We start from the raw sequence: 22,044 nt of genomic DNA, 5'->3' as shown, positions 1-22,044 counted from the left end.
TAAGATTGTTAGAATTTTAAATTTTGAAATAATAACTAATAAACGTTACCATCTTTATTTTATTTTAAAAAACACTAAATATCCTCATCTCTTCCAACTTAGATCTCCAAATCCAAACCCACCATCAGGTGTTCAAACATCACCATCAGCTTATGCACAATCAAAAAGTTAGTTTTTGAAAGAACTAATACGAGAAAGTTTTTACAAATTTCCTTATGTACAAGTTAAAGTTAATTTTATCTTTTGAAGAAATTAATATTATTTTGTTCTTCTCCTATATGAGTTCTTTGGAAAGCTTATTCAAACATACCCTATAATGAGTTGAGACATGAATTGCTAATACAATAATTCAATCACTTGATAGGCGCTTCACTGTTTTTCCATTTTCTTAAGTCTTTCATTGGACCTAAAATAATTTCCTGGCCCTGCTCCCATGCCTAAAGCGAGTTTGTATGTTGCTAAGACAACAATCACACGTGGTTGTCAATGTCCTCATTAAAGTACATATGACCCATTTCCTATTCAACTCGTTATCACAAACATTAGCTTGCTGTCACACGGGAGAGAGACCTCGTCATTCCCTTCATGATTAACTACTACGAAACGGGCACCCCACCATCGAAGCATCCTAAATGCTCCAACAAGGCTTCTGCAAGCAGCTGAATCTCTTGCTCAACACCAAAAAAAAAAGAGTAGATAAGTACCCTTTTTTCTTAATCAGCAAGTAGACTAGTACCCATGTACTAGTTTTGACCTACAAATCACTAGTTCTCTAAGCACCAAAAACAATAAGACAGCTATCTCCCACTTAGCAAGCCATATCAAAACTCAAACTGCCAACACACATATATGCAAGCAGGAAACGTCCAATTATGCACACCAGCAAGAAGTTTGACACAGAAGAGGCAAGCAAGAATGCAAGACAAACAAGTTTAGAATATAAACCAGATGATTTGGATTGAGATTGAGGTAAATGACGAGGTTTTGACAGCATAATTGGACATAAGTTTTTATAAGCAAGAATGCAAGACAAACAAGTTTATACCATTGAATTTCAATGTTGTCTATCAATTACATAAGTTTTTCCCTTGCCTGGAGTGGCAATAATAATTTATATCTTATATGGAAGCTAAAACAACCAATTATATAAAACTACTCAATGAATAACGCCTCTGCAACCTGAATGCACATCCCACTGCTTGATTATTAGAGTGGAAGAGCCTGGTTAAACAAAATTCCAATCTCCTCGCGGATATAAAGATCGATTTTAATTTAATGACCGTGAGATATATGAACAGTTTCCCTATCTGCAGGCTTCAGGGGTTACCTACCAACAGCCATTCTATTCAATCCATCTGGTAGTGAATCAGGATACATCTGCATAACAAGATTGTTGTGAGCCTTACCTTAATTTTGCTTCATAACATGATTAACAAAAATACCAAAAGGCCAAGTAAGATAAAAGGTTAAAAACAGCATCATAGAAATCAACATCACCATCATATTCATATTGTAAAAAGACAAACAGATATATGCTCAAAGCCACAAATATTGCGCAAAGCCTTCAATGCCCTCAAACAAGACCTTGTAAGTATATTACACCAGACAGGCTTTGTTTCACTCCATGTAAAACAATGTGGAGTTATCAGCATTTGCCCAGGATTCAAATGATGGGTCAGGACAAGGCTGAATGATTATTCCATGTCCAATGGCCAATTGAACAGTCCCTTTGACAAGTGTTTCGCACAAGGGATTCAAGGATTTATATTCTTTCATTTTCCCCAAGATACAGTGTCCTATATGAGAGAGAGACAGAAATTGTATGGTTAAGGGACCACCATTACCCATGCAACAGTCCACCAGTCATACATAGACACTATTAGTATATTTCTCTCAAATCAGAACACTGCCCTATTCTTAAGAAAAAAAAAGGAAAGGATACAGAATCAGGACGCAAGACTTCACATTTGTTCAAACGAATTCACATTGGCCTCTACTCCATTTTATATCATAAGCCCAGATATGAAATTGCAACTCCTAGAAGTGAAAATGGAAAATCCCATTTTGATCTATTTTAGAAAGCAACATTAGAATAAGGATATATTAAGCATCAATTGGAGATGCATCTGCCATGCACTCTTTGCTTTTACCAAAGCATTAAGAGTTTGTAATGATAACAAACTGACAGTTTTAAGTCTTTCAGAATATGCCATCCACTCTTCTGTATTAATAAGTCCTAGCCTTCCTTATGACTAACAATTTAGTCAGCTTGGAAAAAGTATAGTTGCAATAAAGTACCTCTATGCTGGAGTTTTACTGGCAAAACTCATATCATAGTTGTACATAGTACATACTCTAAAAACTAAGCACACTGTATTGAACAACAAACATGAGGTGTAGGGAGCTGGATGATTTGTTTCATGTAAGTTGAGCTTAACTACTTCTGAAGTATAAAATTTTGCTCACACAAATTGCAGACATTTCAGTTCCGATAAATTTATTAGCCACCAATCAAATAACAAGGGAAATATCAAAAAGAAAGAGGCAGGCAGTACCTAAGTTCATGTTCACCAATAATCCCGGCAGGAGCATAGTCCATCCTTAAAATGGTGGAACCTTTTCGCATCTCGAATAATGAGTTCTCTGCCTACAAGCTTAGAAATAATCTTCAGTGCTGTATGGCAATCACCACAAACACGGAGGTTCTTAATTACCCTCATCGGAGCACGAGCAGGGCTGTTAAGGAGACCATAAGCAACAGCAAGTCTCTCACTGTGGGCAAGAAGAGCTTCTTCTTTGCCTTCCTGATCTATGTCATGCAACACAAATTTTGTCTCCGGAACATAGCCAGCTTCTTTCATTTGTGACTTTAAACCTCTAAGCAGGGCATATATCTTATCATTTTCAGGATGAGAAGTATCTCCTGCTCGATATTCACGGACTCGACTCCTTACTTCAAGAAGATTTTTGCTTGCCAAATTCTTTTTTTCTTTCTCTTTTGTCAAGTCTGAGGCTTTTACAGGTACAAGGCCAGCCTTTGATTGCTCATTTAAACGAGAAGAATCTAGCTGCTCAACTAGCTCAGCACAACGATCCCCCAGCCCAGTGTTCCCATGAACTCTACAGAGATTCATCAAAGTCTCCCATGTCTCAGCACTTGGCTCCATTGGCATCCTTTCAATGAACTCAAAGGCTTCATCCAGATGCCCAATGCTGCCAATCATGTCTACTACACTGACAAAATGAGTCATAGATGGTACAATGCCGTAATCCTTGCTCATGGATTCAAAGTGCAGCATTCCCTCGTCAATATCTCCCAGCACACTACATGCAAATAGAACTCCAATGAACATCTGCCCATCAGGTTTCAGTCCCAAGTTTTTAAATTGAGTAAATAGATCAATTGAATCTTCGGCAAACCCATTCTTAGCAAGCTGTGTTATCATAGTATCCCAAGTAGTCAAGTTGCGCTCTGGCATATTGTTGAAAATGTTGAGAGCATCATCTACAGAACCACATTCTAAATACATCTCCAATATCCTATTATATGTGCTGACTTGGAGAGGTGACAGATGTTGTGAAGTATGCCTGTGTACAATTTTTGCCTCTTCAAGAGATTTATTCTCCGCACATTGGTGCATTAATTGCAAATATCGGGGCAAATCCACAGGAATATGTAGTTTTTCCAACAATTCCAAAACATTAACTGCTTCCTTCACGTTACCCTCGATGCAGAAATTATCTAATTCCTCAAGTGTAGCTCTATATGGACTATCATTAGATGCCTTGTCTGATTCGCCATCATGATTTGCATTATTTGATAGATGAGAGCCAACCCCTGATCTTTGTGCAATATTCAAGTTTGGCAAATATCGACCATCTTTTAGACTCTGCTGAAACTGTCCAGAACCTGGGTACTGTTGACGCATTTCATGACTCCCTTTGTAATGAACATTTTCTGGCTGCTGAAAATGATCAATGTTTTGATTTAGGTCCCCTCTAAGATTTCCCTGTGACTCTAAAGGCCTAGGTGAACCATATGCATTGGGAGACTGCATCTTTTGTCCAGGTTCGTGTGTCCAACCATGTTTCTCAACCAATGGATTTGCATGCATCCCAGAGCCCCATGCACTACCAACACCTGCCCTAACTTTTTGTTGCATTCTCATGTTGCCTTGACCAAAGTACCCATTGACACTTCCATTATAACCCACCAAATTATTGTGAACGTTTTGGGTCATATTTATATGACCTCCATCTGCAATCTGACCAGCTCCATAAGAATTTTGCTCTGCATTTGCTTGGGAAACATAATCAGGTCTTTGCTTATTCAAAAGCTCATTAGAATCAACCTTATTTTGGCTTTCCTGATAAAACCCAACACGATTTTGCTGGTAACCTGAAGAATCATCATTTTGATAACCACCAGAAAACTGTAAATCTGTCCTTTCAGCAGCAGTGCTAACAGCACTCAATGTACTAAGGCCTTTGGGCGAGCAACATCCTTTGCACAACTTCAAAAGAGAACTAACTGTAATTGATGAGGCTCTCTTTGAAGACATCATTTGGGACTTAACATAATCTGAGGAAAGACAAATTGGAAATCAAATAAAATCAGTGAAAATGTAAGACATTGGAGGGGAGGGTATCAACTGAAACAACAATTTTGGGCAAAACATTATTCTGAACTGATGAAAGTTAGAAAGGGGTTTAAATTTAACAAATAAAACAAAAGCAATGTTCACACTGAATGCAAATTGATGTTTGTGATTATTAAACCAGGGGATCAGAGTTGTTCCAAAAATTTCTCTACAAGTCTATCTCTATAAATTTATACCCCTAAGATGTAGCAAAATAAATTTTCTATTTCACAGAATGATGCCACAGAAAGCTTCTAGGATTATACTAGCATAACAAATTCATTACCAAAAAGTCTAAGTTGACTAAAGAACAAAGTACTAAAAACATAGCAGATACCAAGTTCTATCATATTATACTCATATCAGCAATAGAATGGTACAGATACAGAGCACTCACAAATCACAATAAGCGAGCAACTGAGAGACGAGAGGAAGAGTGCTCTGTTCGTGTCTTCGTGAGGATGTGGGAGAATCAGAAAACGACTCGCCTAATCGCGTTAGGGCAAATTTTTTGGATTAAGTCACTTTTGGGCCAACTGGGTCGCGCAACCCGATCGGGAAAACCCAACTCGCAAACTCAACTGTGCTTCCTGCACCCCCTTAGATTTTAAAATTTACCCGTTTCCAAAACTACCCCGTCTAAGCTTTTAAGTTTTAACTTTATTTTTGTTATGAGTTCCTGATCGTGTGATTCGTTAGTGTGCTTGCTTTTCCTAACACATTTTAATTTTATGATAACGAAAAATATACTAGAAATTTTATAAAAATGGATTTCAAACATTTTCAAATTTATAAAAATTAAAAATGTATTTTAGCCTTACTAAAAAAACCAAAATATGATTTTTAATGTTTGGGTTGGGACTGTTGATTTTGGTTGCCAATAATGAGAATGAGATTGATGCAGCGTTGGGCCTTAACTCAGGGGACGGCGTGATCAAGAAATTTCCAATTTATTTTATCCTCTTTTTGTTTGTTTGTCTTTCCAACATAATATTCACATGTCAAATTTAATCATCAAAATATCGTGTTAAATTTCAATATTTATCTCGTGTTATTATATATTTATTTATTATTTATTTTAATTATTTTTTCTGAAAGAGAATTGATTATTTATGATTTCACGTGATCTTTTCTACACCAGTCTTGTAGTTTTTTAATATTATTAGTATTATTTAAACCTAGTTAATCAAGTTTTAAATTTTAATACGTCAATCTAATTAATAATCATAAAATAATATCTTAATTTAAGTAATTTTTTTATAATTATTATTAACTTTAAAAATCCTATTATTAACATATTTTATTTATTTAAAAAATTTCTTATCCATAATCAAATCTATAACTATAAAAAGGTGTTATTTGACATGGAAGGAGAGTACAAAAATTTACACAAAATCTTGGAAATGTCATTTTCTATTTAAAACAAACGTAAATTATAAAAAGCTAAATGTTATTTTTTGTTCATTATATTTTAGTGTCATTTTACTTTGGTGTATTAAATTTTTAAGAGTTTCATTTTCATTTGATATGTCTTTTGAAGTTTTATTTTGATTCTTTGTTATTTTAAGTTTTATTTTGATAAATAAATATAATAAGATAATTTTTTATGGTTTTGAAGTTTTATCTTGATTCTTTGTGTTTTTTAAAGTTTTATTTTGGTAAATAAATATAATAAGATAATTTGTTATAATGTATTCAACTTATAATATTTTGAGGGAAAAAATTAACTAAAATATTTTAAATCTTTAATAATGAATATTTTTTCACTAATAATAAAAATTAAATGATGATTTTACAATCCCCACCAAAATAATGGATTTGTCTATTAATATAACATAAGTAATTATTTTCTAATTGAGTATAACATAACCAGGGAAAACACAAGCTTTCACACACGCTTGTGCGTTCACATTTCAATCTTGTAAAGTATTTTTACTACGTTAAATTTAATACATTATAACATTTTTTTTCTTATTAATACGAGGATGTGTGTACTCATTTTGTTCTAAATACATATTTACACGTTACCTAAGAATATTTATTTATTTATTACGCTAAATTTAAAATGTGGAATTATTGTCATAAACTTCCTTTTAGATACAACAAAAAAAAACCCTTCACAGATGTATATGACATAAAAAAACGTTGTGAAGGATCTTGGAAAGTAATTCAACATCAACCAAATCATGCAATTATTATTAATTATTAATAAATAAAATGCTAGAATGTTGTACTTCATATAAATACAGACACCAAATAGATATTAAGTATTTGTTATTTTAAAATAATAAATAAACACACCTCAAATTAGTGACAACAAATTTATTGACTTCAAATCATAAAATTTATAAAGCTACCATTATATATTCTATTCCACTGATAAAAAATAGGAAAATAAATGTGGATATCAAAATATCTTATTTCTTTTTTATATATAGTTATTGATAATATAATGACAGTAATAATGTTAAATTTTATTTTTTCTACACTGTTAGTTTATATACTATTTATTTTTAAATTAAATATATTTATTCTATTTTGAATTTGAAGTTTTGAGAAGAGAGAGAAAAACATAAAAGAGAGAAAAGATATTTTTGTTGTTTCTAACCTTTGAAGGCGCCTTCTCCTCTCTTTCTCTTTCTGCAACCGAACCAAAAATTAGGGTTTCTCGATCTTCTTCATTTGTCACTGCTCTCACCGTTTCAGGGTTTTACCTTCCCAACACGACACAGGTGCATCCATCGCTCTTCTCTCTCTCTCTCTGCAATCTGCATGCCCGTATTATTATTACTATCATTCTTTCTTCGTTGCTTCGGCTATGGTTTTTTTTTTTTTTTTTTTACGTTTTGGTTGTTTTCGTGCTTGTCTTTCAAAGACATTGTGTTTGGTTCGCCATTATGCTTATGCTATAGCCTTTTGAGATTTCGAGGAGAATGAACTTCGTTTTATGCTTCCATTGTTTTGTTCTTCTCGTTTGTTTAGTTTGTGATTTTGCATTTTTGAGACTTTGTCGATTGTATTTGATGTGTTCTGCTAATCGGCTTCTGCTTTATGTGATATCGTGATGTAAACATGTTTGCAACGGTTATTGATCGGAATTCGTGCTTTGCAGGGCTGGTTCTGAGCAATTTTGTTCGTTTTGAAGAGTATTTATCTGTTTCAGCAGTTTTTTTGTTTTATTTATTTTTTAATTGGGGGCTACTTGTAAAGGTGTTATCCCGATTCTGGAAAGGAGGTGTTTTCCCTTTGAAATTCGCGGACAACTGTTGACTACGAGAATTGTGATTGACTATGCGAACTTCATGGGCTGATTTGGCTGCAAATTCTGCAGCTGAGAACGCAGGTCCTGGTTCTTCTGCTAACAATGTGGGAACTGGTAGCACTTTAGCTCCTACGCGACCTGTTTATGTACCTCCCCATCTGAGGAACCGTCAGCCAGCGGCAGAATCCCCTGCCCCTGCTCCAGCATATAGTGGCCCTTCCTCTGGTGCTGGTAATTCTGGATCCCGTTATGCTGCACCCAGAAATGATTATCGTCCTGGGTATGGTGGTGGTGGTGGTGGACGCACAGGTGGATGGGGAAACAAAAGTGGTGGATGGGATCGTGGCAGGGAGCGGGAAGTCAATCCCTTTGAAGAAGAGGATAATGCTGAAGAGGCATTCAGTGAGCAGGAGAATACAGGAATAAATTTTGATGCATATGAAGACATTCCAGTGGAGACCAGTGGTGACAATGTGCCCCCACCTGTGAATACGTTTGCAGAGATTGATTTGGGTGAAGCACTTAATCAGAACATAAGAAGGTGCAAATATGTGAGGCCAACACCTGTTCAGCGGCATGCTATACCAATATCCCTAGCTGGACGGGATTTGATGGCTTGTGCCCAGACTGGTTCTGGAAAGACAGCTGCATTCTGTTTCCCGATTATCAGTGGAATCATGAGGGGCCAATCTGTGCAGAGGCCACCTCGTGGGGTGCGTACAGTGTATCCGCTTGCGCTTGTTCTTTCTCCAACGAGGGAGTTATCAATGCAAGTGAGTTAGTTAGATTAACCTTGTATTATGCTATGATTTTAATTGGACACCATTCTGCAATGAAAATATATTTGAAATGTTGTAATTTGGTTTCAGATACATGAAGAGGCTAGGAAATTTTCATACCAAACTGGGGTTAGGGTGGTTGTTGCATATGGTGGAGCACCAATAAACCAGCAGGTTTTTGTCCCTTTTATCTTTGTTTCTCTTTATTTCTTACTTTGTTTCTCCCACAACTAGTTATGAGTCTATGACATTATATTCTTGATAGATGTTTCAATTATTATAGCTCTTTCTCTCTTTGGTGTGTAGACACCTTGTTTCAAATTACTTAGCAAAGTTTGTTCAATTTGAGATCCAACTTTGGTAATTATGGTTGTCAAATAGGGATTTGAATCATGAATCAGAAGACTCGTTTTCCGACCTGTATAGTAAATTGTAAGATTCATGATAAATAATTAGAAATGTTTTATATAGTTAAAAAAGTCATAAAACTGAAAAACTTAGATTTATTAGCATTTTGACACAGAAAATTATAAACACACACACACATACATAGGCATTTAAAGTAAAAAAAAAAAAAAAAACTCACTATAAACCATAATGCGTAACAGTCAAAATAAAGCAAAGCTATGCAAGGGACACTTACACAGTGGCTTCACGTAACAACCTCATTATTTGTTGCACTCATTTTTCAGTTTTCAGCCTTTCAGCACACATAGCCAGAGCACACATCACAGAGTCCACGTGCAAGGCACAACAACAAAATATAGAGATAACAACAGCAATTATGACCTTGAATGATGAATGCAAGCAGCATGAAAATACTAGGGAACACAGCATATGTGAAGCATGAGTTGTGTGGGTTGTCAGAGAGTGGAGAAAAAAAAAGTAATGTGTATGTACTTGTTTGGAAGCATATATAGTCTCATGGTTTCATAATGAGCCATGGTGTGAAATTTTGTTACATCCTTTTCAAGCTTCAGTACTGTTTAAGTACTGTTTGGATTTTCATGATTTCAATCTTCCAATAATGTTGCAATTCTGTATTTGAGAAGTTTTTGCATATGTCTGTGTGGATATTGGTTGGTCAAGAATTGTGGTTATATATTGTAGCACATTTGCTGAAGGTGCTGCACCTTGTAATTAATGAGTCTCAAATTTATCACTGTCGATGTATTCTCTTGTAGATTCTATCCTGTTGCAAATTTTACTTAACGGGTCCAATACACGGAATCAAAATTGACCCATCAAATTTTACCTTTAAATGACAGTAAGAACTTTTAGGTTTTGATATATACCCTTACCCTAACAAGTTATATTTTCTCTAGCTGCGGGATCTTGAAAGAGGGGTGGACATTCTTGTTGCAACTCCTGGAAGACTGGTAGATTTGCTGGAGAGAGCTAGAGTTTCACTGCAGATGATTCGATATCTGGCCTTAGATGAGGCAGATCGGATGCTGGATATGGGTTTTGAGCCGCAAATAAGGAAGATTGTAGAGCAAATGGACATGCCTCCACCAGGTGCCAGACAGACTATGTTGTTCAGTGCAACATTTCCAAAAGAGATACAGGTCTGATATAGTTTGCAAAATATGCTTTCTAGTTAAGCATGCTTTCTTCTGGCATGTCGTTTTTAATAAGAATGTGTTTCTTAATTTTGCTACCTTTCCTACTTCATGGGGCAGTTCGGCTTGCTTCCCCCTCCTTTGTTGCCCCACTGTCTCTAGGGCCTGCATATATTGTGGACTCCTTTTAGTGCTGGTTGGAAGTCTATGCACTTGTCTTAGGGAGATGTGTTTTACTTTACAGTGTAGGTTGTCATTGCTCTGATATGCATTTTCGTTGTGTATTTGTGAATCACATACTTGTATCTAAGGGGTCTTGCTGTTAATCTCCCTCTTCTATTTCAGAAAGAGTGCCTTTAGAATAATGTAATTTGGTTGTTTTTAATTTGATTTGAGATGATAAGTGGCTTCAGAGGTATAAACAAACAATGCATGAATACCTAATTGTTGTGTATATTATAATTATAACTTTTAAGACCTCTTATGATTTCTGGTTGATATGCAGAGATTGGCTTCTGATTTCCTTTCAAATTATATTTTCCTTGCTGTTGGAAGAGTGGGTTCAAGTACTGATTTAATTGTCCAAAGAGTTGAGTATGTTCAAGAGTCTGACAAGAGAAGTCACCTAATGGACCTTCTTCATGCACAGAGGGCAAACGGTGTACAAGGAAAGGTACTTTATTTACATAAAACTTATTACAAGTGATTTTTAGAGACTAAATGAATGTTATGCATTGATTCAAGTTGTGTTAATGCATAGATGATTTGGTTGGAAAAAATAGCCAGAACAACTAAAATGATCATATGCCTATGTCACCAATGAATTTGGAGCTTTTCTTTGTTGTCCAGTGTCACATTTCCAAAAGAAATACCAGAGATTTTTACAATGACTATTGTCTCATTAACTATCCTGACCCACTTGGGATGGGTAGTTCTCAGTGATGCCTATAATCTTCTACTCATGCTTGCATTTTGTTAAAAGAATTAAGATGAGTAGAAGATGTATGCTAACAGATATGAAGATAAGAGATCCTCCTTGAGAAAACAAAATTACCAAAAAAAAAACCAAAACAAGAGAGCACAGAAAAACATACGAAGTTACTGACCCAGTCTCTTTAACATCTCCTCTAAAATGGCCACGAGCTTTACGTTATCAGCAAGTAGAAGCCAAACACCTTATCTTGTCCCCAAAGAATTTGCTCATTCATAGAATTCTCCTTATAGATACGAGAATTACGTTCTGACTGTATACCCCTAAGTGTAGCATAGATGGCTTATTGCCAAAAAATTTAGCTTCTTTACCTCTACCAAAACCAACAAAACTAGTAGTATAAAAATCCTAACTTGTTTTTGTAAGGAAATATCTACCGGACAGTCTAAACTGATTCCAAGCAACATGCATGCACGCAAACTTTGTATGGACATTTTAGGTCAATGTTTGGATTATGGTATTTTAATTATTTTGAGCTCTGTCAGGTAATGCCTTTGCAAAGTTGCATTTGAATTTCAGTTTGTATGGGGGATTTATAGTGTGGATAATCTATTATACTCATATTGTGCTTCTTTAAGAGTAAACTCTCGCTAAAATTGTCATAAGATTATTTCATGCATGATTTTTTTATTTTTTTTGCAGCAAGCTTTAACTTTAGTTTTTGTGGAGACAAAGAAGGGAGCTGATTCGCTGGAACACTGGTTGTGTCTTAATGGTTTTCCTGCAACTACTATTCATGGTGACAGGTCACAGCAGGTTAGTCTATTGCATAAATGTTAATAGTAAACAGCTCTTGTAATGGGTTGTCTTATGTCTATGATGATTGGTGTATAACATAAAACTGTTATAGTGTGTGAAAAATTGTGCATATTATTGTTAAAAATTAAATTAAAAATATGAAACGTTTAACTGAATCCCCAATTCCCCCTTTTTTGCCACATTTCACTTTCCCATATTGCTGTTGACTTTTGTTTATAGTCACAATTCTTTGCCATTTGAAATGAATTGCATGTTCCCTGATTGAGTATGAACTCTTTCTTTAATAATTCTTTTCACTCTCACAACTGAAGTGCCGCGTCCCGCGTCGGAGGCGCACCAGACACGCAAACGGGTACGACTCCGGTGCGACGCGGTGTCCATTGCCTCCGCCATCACCGGACATGGTTGGACGCAGGAAGCGCGCGATTGGACGCGGCCCACCAAGAGGACGCGCGATTGGACGCGGCCCAACAAGATATTTCATTATTTATTTAAAAAATGCTTACCAAATACTAAATCGGTTCTTCTTTGTCTTCTTCTTGCCGTTTCCCGCAAGCGGCCTCCATTGTTGCACGTTGTCACATCCGTTTCCCCGCGCAGGTAGGCCCTTTCCAGTCATCTTCTTCGTCTGCTCCCTGTTTCTTTTTTGGTTTTTGTCGCTGCCGGAGTGTCGGTTCAAGTTTCTCGGCTTCTCGCTGCCGTGTTACTGTTTTTTGGTTATTCTAATCTGGCTGCCGTGTTATTCTCGCTGCCATGTTACTGTTTCTTCATAATGAACAGTATAGGACCTATACTATAGGTATGGCAGATTGGCACTGCCAAATTTATTGAAAGCAGGTATGGGCCATATTTTTTGGTACAAGATGGCACAATTTATCCGCCCGTGATTCCGTGAATACCTGCTCGTGAATACTGGCTGTATGGCACTATTGGCAGGCCTTATTTTTTGCCTTTTTGAAAGAGATAACCACACTTTTAATATGACTTTGACAAATTTAAATTTTTTTGATGTTAGATATTTAACTCATCTATGTCCACTTAAATATGATTATTGCATGCGACAAAACTTTTTATAAGTTATACTTTTACAAAAATATTATATCTTGAAAAGCAATGGTTGCTGCATATGGCAACCGTGATCTAGGAGATATGCAGTAGAAATACCGGCTGATCAGTATGAGAGACTTAAAATAAAAATTTGATGGACTTTTTTCACTTTGACCAAGAGATTATAAAAATATTTGTTTTCACTTTGACCAAGATCTTTTATGCATATCGCTCATATTTAATTTTATGTAATTTTATTTTATTTGATTATATATATATATAGCTGTGTCCGTGTCCTACATTTTGGACATTACAGGTGTCCACGTGTCGTGTCGGTGTCGGTGCTTCTTAGCTAAATTCTAAAAACATCTAGGAAGAATATCCAACCTGACTGTCTCATATTAACCGAGAAAATGAGAAATCAGAAGAGAGAAGAGAAGATTAGAATGTGTGAAGTTACTTTTACCTGAACTGAGGACAAGAAGTCTCCATATCTAATAAAGTGGGTTGAGCATTTTATTTGGGCTTTATTTGGAGATGACTTGAGACGCCAAATAGACGGGTTGCACGATTGCATTAAGGAACTATTTTCTTCTTCTGCAATTCTATTGAATCCAAATGTTATGTCTACTGCATTCCTGTGATTCTAATACAAAACACAGAATCTTGAGCCTTGCAAGATTTGCAAGTCAAACATTTCAAGACTAGAAGTCTAGAACAGCTATCAAATGGTTATTCCTATAAAAGAATTGTTTCTGGTTACATGCAATATTATTAGGTTTAAAATGATTCTGTCATTTCTACATCCTTTTTTTGGGCACATCTTTTGCAGTCATTCTCTGATATTATTACCTTATTATTTTTTTGTTCAGACCTGGAGCTTTCAAATATTCTTATATATTATTTATTTTTCCCAGGTTTTTTCATTAATAGGGTCATGGTCCTGGATTCTTGCATCATTTTGCTTGGTAGTTAGTCTTAGGAAATTGCTATTCAACTTGCTACCCTCATATTAAACCCTTTTGCTTCATAGCATTTACTAACTTTTCTGTTGGTTTTGAACTGCAACAATATTATTGGTTAAGTATATACTTGTTATCTTACTGTGCTCATCAATTCTGACATACCTGCAGGAAAGAGAATTAGCCTTGAGGTCATTTAAAAGTGGTAACACCCCCATATTGGTTGCCACCGATGTTGCTGCACGTGGTCTTGATATTCCCCATGTTGCTCATGTGGTCAACTTTGACCTGCCAAATGACATTGATGATTATGTACACCGAATTGGAAGAACAGGGCGAGCTGGAAAGAAAGGTCTTGCAACTGCATTCTTTAATGACAACAATTCATCACTAGCTAGAGCTTTATCAGAACTGATGCAAGAAGCAAATCAAGAAGTACCTGCTTGGCTCTCACGGTTTGCTGCTCGATCTTCTTTTGGTGGAGGCAGGAACCGCCGATCAGGCGGTCGATTTGGTGGTCGTGACTTCCGAAGAGATGGCTCTTTCAGTAGAGGTTCTTCAGATTACTACAGTGCAGGAAACGGCAGTGGTGGTGGATATGGAGGCTCGGGTGGGTATGCTGGTGGAGGGTATGGTCCTGGGGTCACGAGTGCTTGGGATTGACTTTCTTCTTTTCATAGCATTACATACCATCTTAGGTATAGGTGTGGATGCGCCTACAGGATGATTTTTCTCCCCCCAGTGTTTTTATGATCTTCAATTTACTTGTGTTTCAAGCCATCATCATTTTGTACTATTTTACAGTGCTAATCATTGTGGGGAATGGGTTGTGTATGTGGTCTAGTATCCACATCAATAAAGGTTGTGTAATGATGGTAGGTATTGGTGATTACTAACATATTAGGAATTTCTTGTCGACAACTTTTTATACCCTTCATTTTGGGTGGTAATTTTGGTGGGAGACTGGTTGTATATTATGCAAGGGGAGAAATCGAGCTTTTTGTTATTGCCGATCGTGGTTATCTGACTTATTTCTCTCGAAGCATGCTCTTTCCAGTGTCAACCAATTTATGTTGGAATTTAATATTTCCCCACTTTGTTGGGCTAAGGTTTTTGTAATATTACAGTGGTGGTTGAAATGAACAACAGGTTCCCGCCGATGATTTCAATGGAACATACCCGTTATGCCTGCGTGACTAGTGTGGTAACATGTTCATTATGTTTGAATACTATATTTAGGGAGTGATGAACATAGACCAATGGCAAAGGTTATCTTATTACATTGCACAACAGATCGTGTGCCACATTATCAAACACTGTTTACTCGTATGCTTTCCCTTTTTTCTTAATTAAACTAAACGAGTTTAGAAGAGAGAATGCCTGTCTTTATTTTAGTATGTTCTACACGTGAATTTGTGGTAATTTGTAGGTGTGCTCGGCCAGATTTTGTTTTTGATATTTCTAACTAAATAAACTTCGCTCCGAATGGTTTCCCAGTTTGATCATTCATCCTCGGTGATGCTCGTAATTTTTCTATATACATAACAAAAGAAACAAATAATGGAGGTTCTTCTCCCTCCAGTTTGACATAGTGAATTATTATATTGATTTTAGGTGTTCGGCCAACCATTTTATTTGTATTTCAAAGGCTACATTTATGATAAAGTCGGATTAGTTTTGTCTTGTCTATTCAAAGATAGCTTGAGGTCGTTAAAGAAGTGGACCGACCATGTATTCTCAAGTTGATGATCAAGTCAATAATTCCGATTAAAATACAAAGATACTTGAGTGGAGAAAAATTACGTATAGAACGGGACCCTTATTTATGGACGTGTGGATGGGATTTACCATAGGAGACCTATAATAGTCTTCATAAATAGAAAGTTCTATTCTAATCTAAGTCGACTAATGCAGGACTTGTCTTCCTTATTAAACCTTAGACGTGGGGAAGGAAAAAAAAAGAGTACGTAGAGAATTATATCCCATTTTTAATATACATCGCTTATTCCAAGTAATTTTATGGTAACATATTAGTTTTGATGTTTTTAATATCATTATTTTAATTTTTATAAAAATTGAATAGGGATAACAAGAATCACTTTGGGGGAATCATAGATGCTGCTACCATGATATGCCCGTGGCTCATTTTTTACACAATTGGGTCTAAATTTGAACTAAATCAATTAAATTTGATCTTTACTGGTTCAATTCTTAAATATATAATTTTCAAATCTAAATTAAATAGACTTTTTTTTTGGGGTGGGGATGGAATTTGAGATTACAAATATCTTTTAAGTTCATTATGAGAAATAAAACTCTCTTTCTAAATATTTAGTTACAAATTTATATTCAGAACTCAAATTTAAGATTATTTATCAAACTAAATTAGTTCAATGTCATTTAATCCATGCACTTATAATAAACTCCAATTAAAAATCTAGATTCAGAAAAAGTCAGATACTTTTATCATTTTTATAACAATTTGTATTTATTAGATCTATAACTTTTCATATTTTTATTAAATATTTTTAAAATATGTTATTAACTTCATAATCTGAATTGAACCAATTTATTCTTCCTTAGGTTAGTTTTTTTTTTTTGAATTTATCATTTTTTTCTTCTAAATAAAATTGAATGAAACTGATTAATTTTAAGAATTTAATCAAAATGAATTTGGTAATACAAATATATTTTACACTATGATCCAATTATAAATTATGGAATATGATAAATTTATTAATTTTAGAATAATTATTTCTAACTTATTAACATAATAAAATTACTCATAGTGAATGAAAGTTAGATTCTTTTCATTTGAAAATTAAACTGTTAATTTCAACTAGTAATTCAAATCTTTTTCCTCCAAAACTCAACCATCGGAACTGGCAAACAATGCAAACACCAAACTGGCCGTGAGTTAAAGAAAAGAAAAATGTTAAAAGCCCAAATGCGTTAAAGAAAAAGACAAAAAAGCTGTTCGAAGTAGCCATGTGATGGCCAATCTTGACAATCCCACAAAAGGATGATATTTTCTGCGATCAATAAATCAAAAGAAGAAAACCCCCTCTCTCTCCCTCTCCCTCCTTTGCCTTCAAAGTTGGGTGGGTTTGACCCATGAACTGCAACTCATTTATTAAAGAGGACCATTGTCACAAGCCAATGAAGCGATGTGTCCTCTTAAGACAGTTATACAATTTATATTAAAATTCCGCAAATTCACACAACTCAGTTTAACATTAAAATAAAATAAAAGAAAACCACTTTAATTAATTTTTCGCAAATCCCCAAGAGAGAAAAAAAAATCACACAATTTTAGTGAAGCTAAAGCTTGTGGTTTCTTTCTCGTTCTCAACCAAAGGTGAAAGAAGAGAGTGAGAGAAGTTGCTCCTCATCTCACCGCTCTTAGTTCTTCTTCCTTCCTTCAAAACTCGAATGACCCATTTCTTTGTTTTTCGTTCTCTTGCAGTTCCTGAGGTAAAGATACAAGCTTTTCTCTTCTGTTCACTGGATCGGGTTCCAGGAATTGAAGGGTAGGTTCAGTAGGGGTTGTGTTGATCTGCACCAAGATGCTTAATTTGCGTTGAAAAATTCATTCATTTGCGAGACTCGGCATCGGAAATGAACCAGTTAGTTGAAAGTTCAACGACTACTCAAAGGGTATCTAGAGTTCAAGCTCCACTGGTAATAAGTCCTTTCCCTCCAATTTTTTTATCTGCATATTAGTTTTCTTCTTTTGAATAGTATAATTTTTCTCCATTTTTCAGTTGCAGCTTTTTTTTCTTTTTATTTTTTTGTGTGTGGATAAAAGGTTCGATTTGCCAGCGCTGTGCTTGAGGTTTTGGTTAACTTGAGTTCCTATCATTCTCTGCTTGTGTTTGGAAGAGAGGCAGAGAACTAAGTTGTAACTTCAGTCAATTGGGTAGTCTATGAACCTTAGCTCTCGTTTATTTCTAGGGCTCTTATTTCTGACCAAGTCAAAATTAGATCTTAGAAGTCTCTTGCTGCCTCAACATGCATTGTGTGTTGACTTTCCTAAATTCTAATCCTACCTAAACATAATGTGCTAGACTATAGAGTTGTACGCAGCTAACATTTATGGAGTGCCAACCTCTATCGTCCATACTCCACGCCTTTGGCTGAGAATGCTACCATTCTCTTTGTTTTTTGGCACCTAAAAGGCTAAATTGTTAGGGGTTTGAGGGGTTGCTCCATTCCAAGGTTGCATATCACTAGTTCATCAGCAGGAATGAACCCAAGACCTTTTTGTTGATGCAATTCGGTCTTGCTAATTACAAGTTGTACTTAGCTAGTGTCTTACATATGGGGAATGTTAACCTCCATACTCCACACCCTTGACAGAGAATGTTACCAACCAGGACGATTTTCTATGTTTGCCTTCCCAGGTATGTATTGGGTTTGAGGCTTAAGCATGTGTAGGTACCAACAAGGAAGTTTAGGACATTTTTGTTTTGGGGGGAGGGGGGTGGAATACTTTTCTTTAACTTCTCTAATGGATATGCTGAGAAAGCGGAAAGCTGTTTTGGGCTAATGTTCCCCTCTTGTTTTATTTTTTTGGCTAGCTAGATTCTCATCCTTCTTCTATCTACTTCCATTTCTTGCCATAATCATTTTTTCATGGAATATTTTTATAAGAATTTTCCAGCTGCTGTAAACATAGTATTTATAAGTATAATCTTAGTACATAGCTGCAATGCTCATTTATATCCAGCCTTTGTTCTTTGTTTTCATTTAGCTATTTGATAAAAGAGTGAGCTTAGTTTTTTATTGTCACCTTCAAATAGCATAGAGATTTATTTTTTCATTTTTCCTTTTACTTTGTTCCCCATGATTTTCCATTGAAAGCTATCAGGTTATATATGTATATATATAAGACAAATTAAATTCATCTTGGTTTATATGTCAACCTTTTTCCTGAGCATATTATTCCTGCAAATTCTTCTGCTCATCATTATCATTAGCTCTGCCTTAAGCTATTTGTCTTATAATAATGGGTATTGAAAATGATCAGTTATCATAACTCTTGTCAACTCCCCCTCCTCATATGTTTCCCAAGCTTTTCTATATTTCTCCTCCTTTTTTGGCTACCTGATATTTCATTTTCTTTTGTCTCAATTAAAACATTCATCTGAGGGTAGTATCTCCATTAACCCTATTTAACAAATCATCCCACCTTCTCTTTTATGATCTGTAGTTACTGAAAAGGCCTTTCTTATGTGGCCAAAGGGGAGTTTTTCATTGATTTCATTTTTTTAACTTGAGATTGTTTTAAAAGTAACTATTTTTAAAATTCACATTCAAACTCTCCAGATGCTCCTTGTTTTCTCTTGAAAATTCTCTTATTTGTATTTGTATTTTATGTGGATAATAATGGTACGCCTAACATCTTTATTTCAGCCTCACAAACAGTAATATAGTGATTTATTTGATCTTGTTTTCTGTTTTTATGTTACTCTGACCAAGCATCATTTGCATGTATTTTAATTCCAATATATTGAAGATATCCCTTATTTTTTATTTTTAAAATTTGAGGATATTAGACCTAAGGGTTTGAATAGAAACATTTTAGCAGAAGCTGAGGATAGCTGAAGTGCTATGGCATTTGTTCAACATTTTCATCAAGAAGTATGTAATGAAGCTATCTAATATAACCTTGCTTGGTCTTAAAATCTTACTGCCCCACCTGCAGCATTGAAAATTCCATGGCTATATTCATATATTATAATTTTAAAACTTAATATGGCCTTTCTAAGAAAATAAAGATTTCAGCTTAATAAAATAAATAATAGTATATTGTTTGACAAGTCAATAGATTGTGAAGTTATTGGTCTGGAACTTTCTTTTATTGTTTTCTTGCTGAAAAAAAAAAAAAGCAGTATAGAAAGTAGGAAATGTTCAATTCTTTGGAACCTGAAGTTGGAAGGAGAAGTATCTAAAGCTTACCATGTGCATGTGAATATGCTCTTGGACATTATGCATATACATATTTTTGGTGAAATCTTTTTGATATTTTGATGGTACTTTCAACTTACTGACATTGAGAATTTTACAGGTTGACTCTGTTTCTTGCTACTGTAAAGTAGATTCAGGTCTGAAAACAGTTGTTGGGGCAAGGAAATTTGTTCCAGGATCGAAGTTATGTATCCAACCTGACATAAACCCTAATGCACATAGGAGCAAAAACTCACGTAGAGAGAGGACCAGAGTTCAGCCTCCTCTCCTGCCTGGTCTTCCGGATGATCTTGCTATTGCATGTTTGATTCGTGTACCCAGGGTTGAGCACAGTAAACTGCGTTTGGTTTGCAAGAGATGGTATCGCCTTCTGTCTGGAAATTTCTTCTATTCACTCAGGAGAAGTCTTGGAATGGCAGAAGAATGGGTTTATGTCATCAAAAGAGATCGTGATGGAAGAATTTCATTGCATGCTTTTGATCCCATCTACCAACTGTGGCAATCCCTTCCACCTGTTCCTGGGGAATATTCTGAAGCATTGGGATTTGGCTGTGCAGTTCTCAGTGGTTGCCACCTGTACTTATTTGGTGGAAGAGATCCACTGAAGGGATCTATGAGACGTGTTATTTTCTACAATGCCCGTACTAATAAGTGGCATAGAGCACCAGACATGCTGCGGAAACGTCATCTGTTTGGTTCTTGTGTAATAAATAATTGTCTCTATGTTGCTGGTGGGGAGTGTGAAGGAATTCAAAGAACTCTTCGATCTGCTGAAGTTTATGACCCCAACCGGAACAGGTGGAGCTTTATCTCAGAGATGACCACAGCAATGGTTCCCTTTATTGGTGTTGTTCATAATGGAACATGGTTTTTGAAAGGACTTGGATCTAATCGCAATGTCATATGCGAATCCTATTCCCAGGAAACTGATACCTGGACCCCAGTGAGTAATGGAATGGTCAATGGTTGGCGTAATCCTAGTATCTCGCTGAACGGGCAACTCTATGCACTTGATTGCCAGGATGGGTGCAAGCTCAAAGTATATGACAGAGCAACAGATTCATGGAAGAAGTTCATTGATAGCAAGCTCCATTTAGGTAGTTCCCATGCTCTTGACGCTGCTGCTCTTGTTCCCCTTAATGGAAAGCTTTGCATTATACGCAACAATATGAGCATCAGTCTAGTTGATGTTTTGAGTTCAAACAGACGTGTGGAAAGCAATCCTCAACTTTGGGAAAATATTGCTGGGAAAGGTCATGTCAGGTCTTTAGTTAGAAATTTATGGTCGACTATAGCGGGACGTGGTAGTTTGAAGAGCCATATTGTTCACTGTCAGGTTCTTCAAGCCTGAGATCCAAACTCCTCTGATGATAATCTTGGCTATACAGTTAGGGAAATTGTTGGTATTTTGGGAAAATCAAATTGAAACAGGTTTATCCACTTTCCTGTGCGGGAAAGAGATTGTGCTTCATTGTAAAGATGAGGTTAATTGTTGATTTTGGCTATAGAATGAGGTCATTCCTTTACAATTATGAATAGGGGGCAGATATTGTAAATGTTGTTTCACTCTAAGGCTGTGCCTTTTCCTTTCTTTACAGTATATTAGGTTTGTAAGACATGCGTTTCCGCTGTATATGATTTATTAGAAAACATGAAAAACTTTTGTATCTTTGGTCAAGTTGATTTATTCTGTAAGCAGGGGGAAGAGAATATCAGATCCCCAAGTTGTGGCAAAAGTCATTCCAATGGATGGTTTGAAAATCAGTTGCATGTTTTTGAAGAGTAATAGTATAGTTTATGCTTGGATAATATTTTTCCAAAAGCTAGTGTCAAATACAGATTTCAAATGCCAACGCTAATCAAGTCTAGGAGAAGGGATTAGTGTCCTACGAAATTGAAAACTATAGTTCGAGATTCTTGTTGGGAGAGACGTATGCAATTAGTGTTTAACTATAACTGGAGCAAAATTACTTCTTTACTTATGATACAAATTTATTAAAAGTAAATTAAGAAAAAAAGGTAGATGCATAACTAGTCTTTTCCCTGAATGTTCGGTGGCTTTGAGAGGAATA

The 22,044-nt window shown here is 35.6% G+C and overlaps 3 protein-coding genes across 7 annotated transcripts; 2 read left to right on the top strand and 1 right to left on the bottom strand.

The window, feature by feature from the left end:
* Window positions 1–982: 982 nt before the first annotated feature.
* LOC114412906 (pentatricopeptide repeat-containing protein At4g32450, mitochondrial-like) lies at window positions 983–5,118 on the bottom strand. Its single transcript, XM_028377013.1, has 3 exons — window positions 5,038–5,118; window positions 2,556–4,582; window positions 983–1,377 (listed from the first exon to the last, which is right to left on the bottom strand). Exon 2 carries the CDS (start codon window positions 4,563–4,565, stop codon window positions 2,568–2,570), a length of 1,998 nt encoding a protein of 665 aa, XP_028232814.1. The 5' UTR covers window positions 4,566–4,582; window positions 5,038–5,118; the 3' UTR covers window positions 983–1,377; window positions 2,556–2,567.
* Window positions 5,119–7,214: 2,096 nt separating this feature from the next.
* LOC114412905 (DEAD-box ATP-dependent RNA helicase 37-like) lies at window positions 7,215–15,194 on the top strand. Of its 3 annotated transcripts, none has more exons than XM_028377009.1 (7): window positions 7,215–7,372; window positions 7,753–8,675; window positions 8,772–8,855; window positions 10,007–10,249; window positions 10,749–10,916; window positions 11,877–11,990; window positions 14,174–14,665. In XM_028377009.1, the coding sequence occupies exons 2-7, from the start codon at window positions 7,932–7,934 to the stop codon at window positions 14,663–14,665; spliced, it is 1,845 nt and encodes a 614-aa protein (XP_028232810.1). In that variant the 5' UTR covers window positions 7,215–7,372; window positions 7,753–7,931. The 3 variants fall into 3 exon arrangements, with proteins under 3 accessions (XP_028232810.1, XP_028232811.1, XP_028232812.1); XM_028377010.1 differs by having other exon boundaries at window positions 7,229–7,372; window positions 7,851–8,675; XM_028377011.1 differs by lacking the exon at window positions 7,215–7,372 and having other exon boundaries at window positions 7,932–8,675; window positions 14,174–15,194.
* Window positions 15,195–17,028: 1,834 nt separating this feature from the next.
* LOC114412903 (F-box/kelch-repeat protein At1g55270-like) lies at window positions 17,029–21,736 on the top strand. 3 transcript variants are annotated; one of them, XM_028377006.1, is made up of 3 exons: window positions 17,029–17,373; window positions 17,469–17,683; window positions 20,073–21,733. In XM_028377006.1, the coding sequence occupies exons 2-3, from the start codon at window positions 17,621–17,623 to the stop codon at window positions 21,321–21,323; spliced, it is 1,314 nt and encodes a 437-aa protein (XP_028232807.1). In that variant the 5' UTR covers window positions 17,029–17,373; window positions 17,469–17,620; the 3' UTR covers window positions 21,324–21,733. The 3 variants fall into 3 exon arrangements, with proteins under 3 accessions (XP_028232807.1, XP_028232808.1, XP_028232809.1); XM_028377007.1 differs by having other exon boundaries at window positions 17,037–17,360; window positions 20,073–21,736; XM_028377008.1 differs by having other exon boundaries at window positions 17,037–17,382.
* The last annotated feature ends 308 nt before the right edge of the window (window positions 21,737–22,044 follow it).

Source organism: Glycine soja, chromosome 5 (assembly GCF_004193775.1).
Source record: "Glycine soja cultivar W05 chromosome 5, ASM419377v2, whole genome shotgun sequence".
Taxonomy (NCBI): Eukaryota; Viridiplantae; Streptophyta; class Magnoliopsida; order Fabales; family Fabaceae; genus Glycine; species Glycine soja.
Note: the sequence above shows the minus strand (reverse complement) of the source record. Positions and strands in the feature narration are given on the sequence as shown.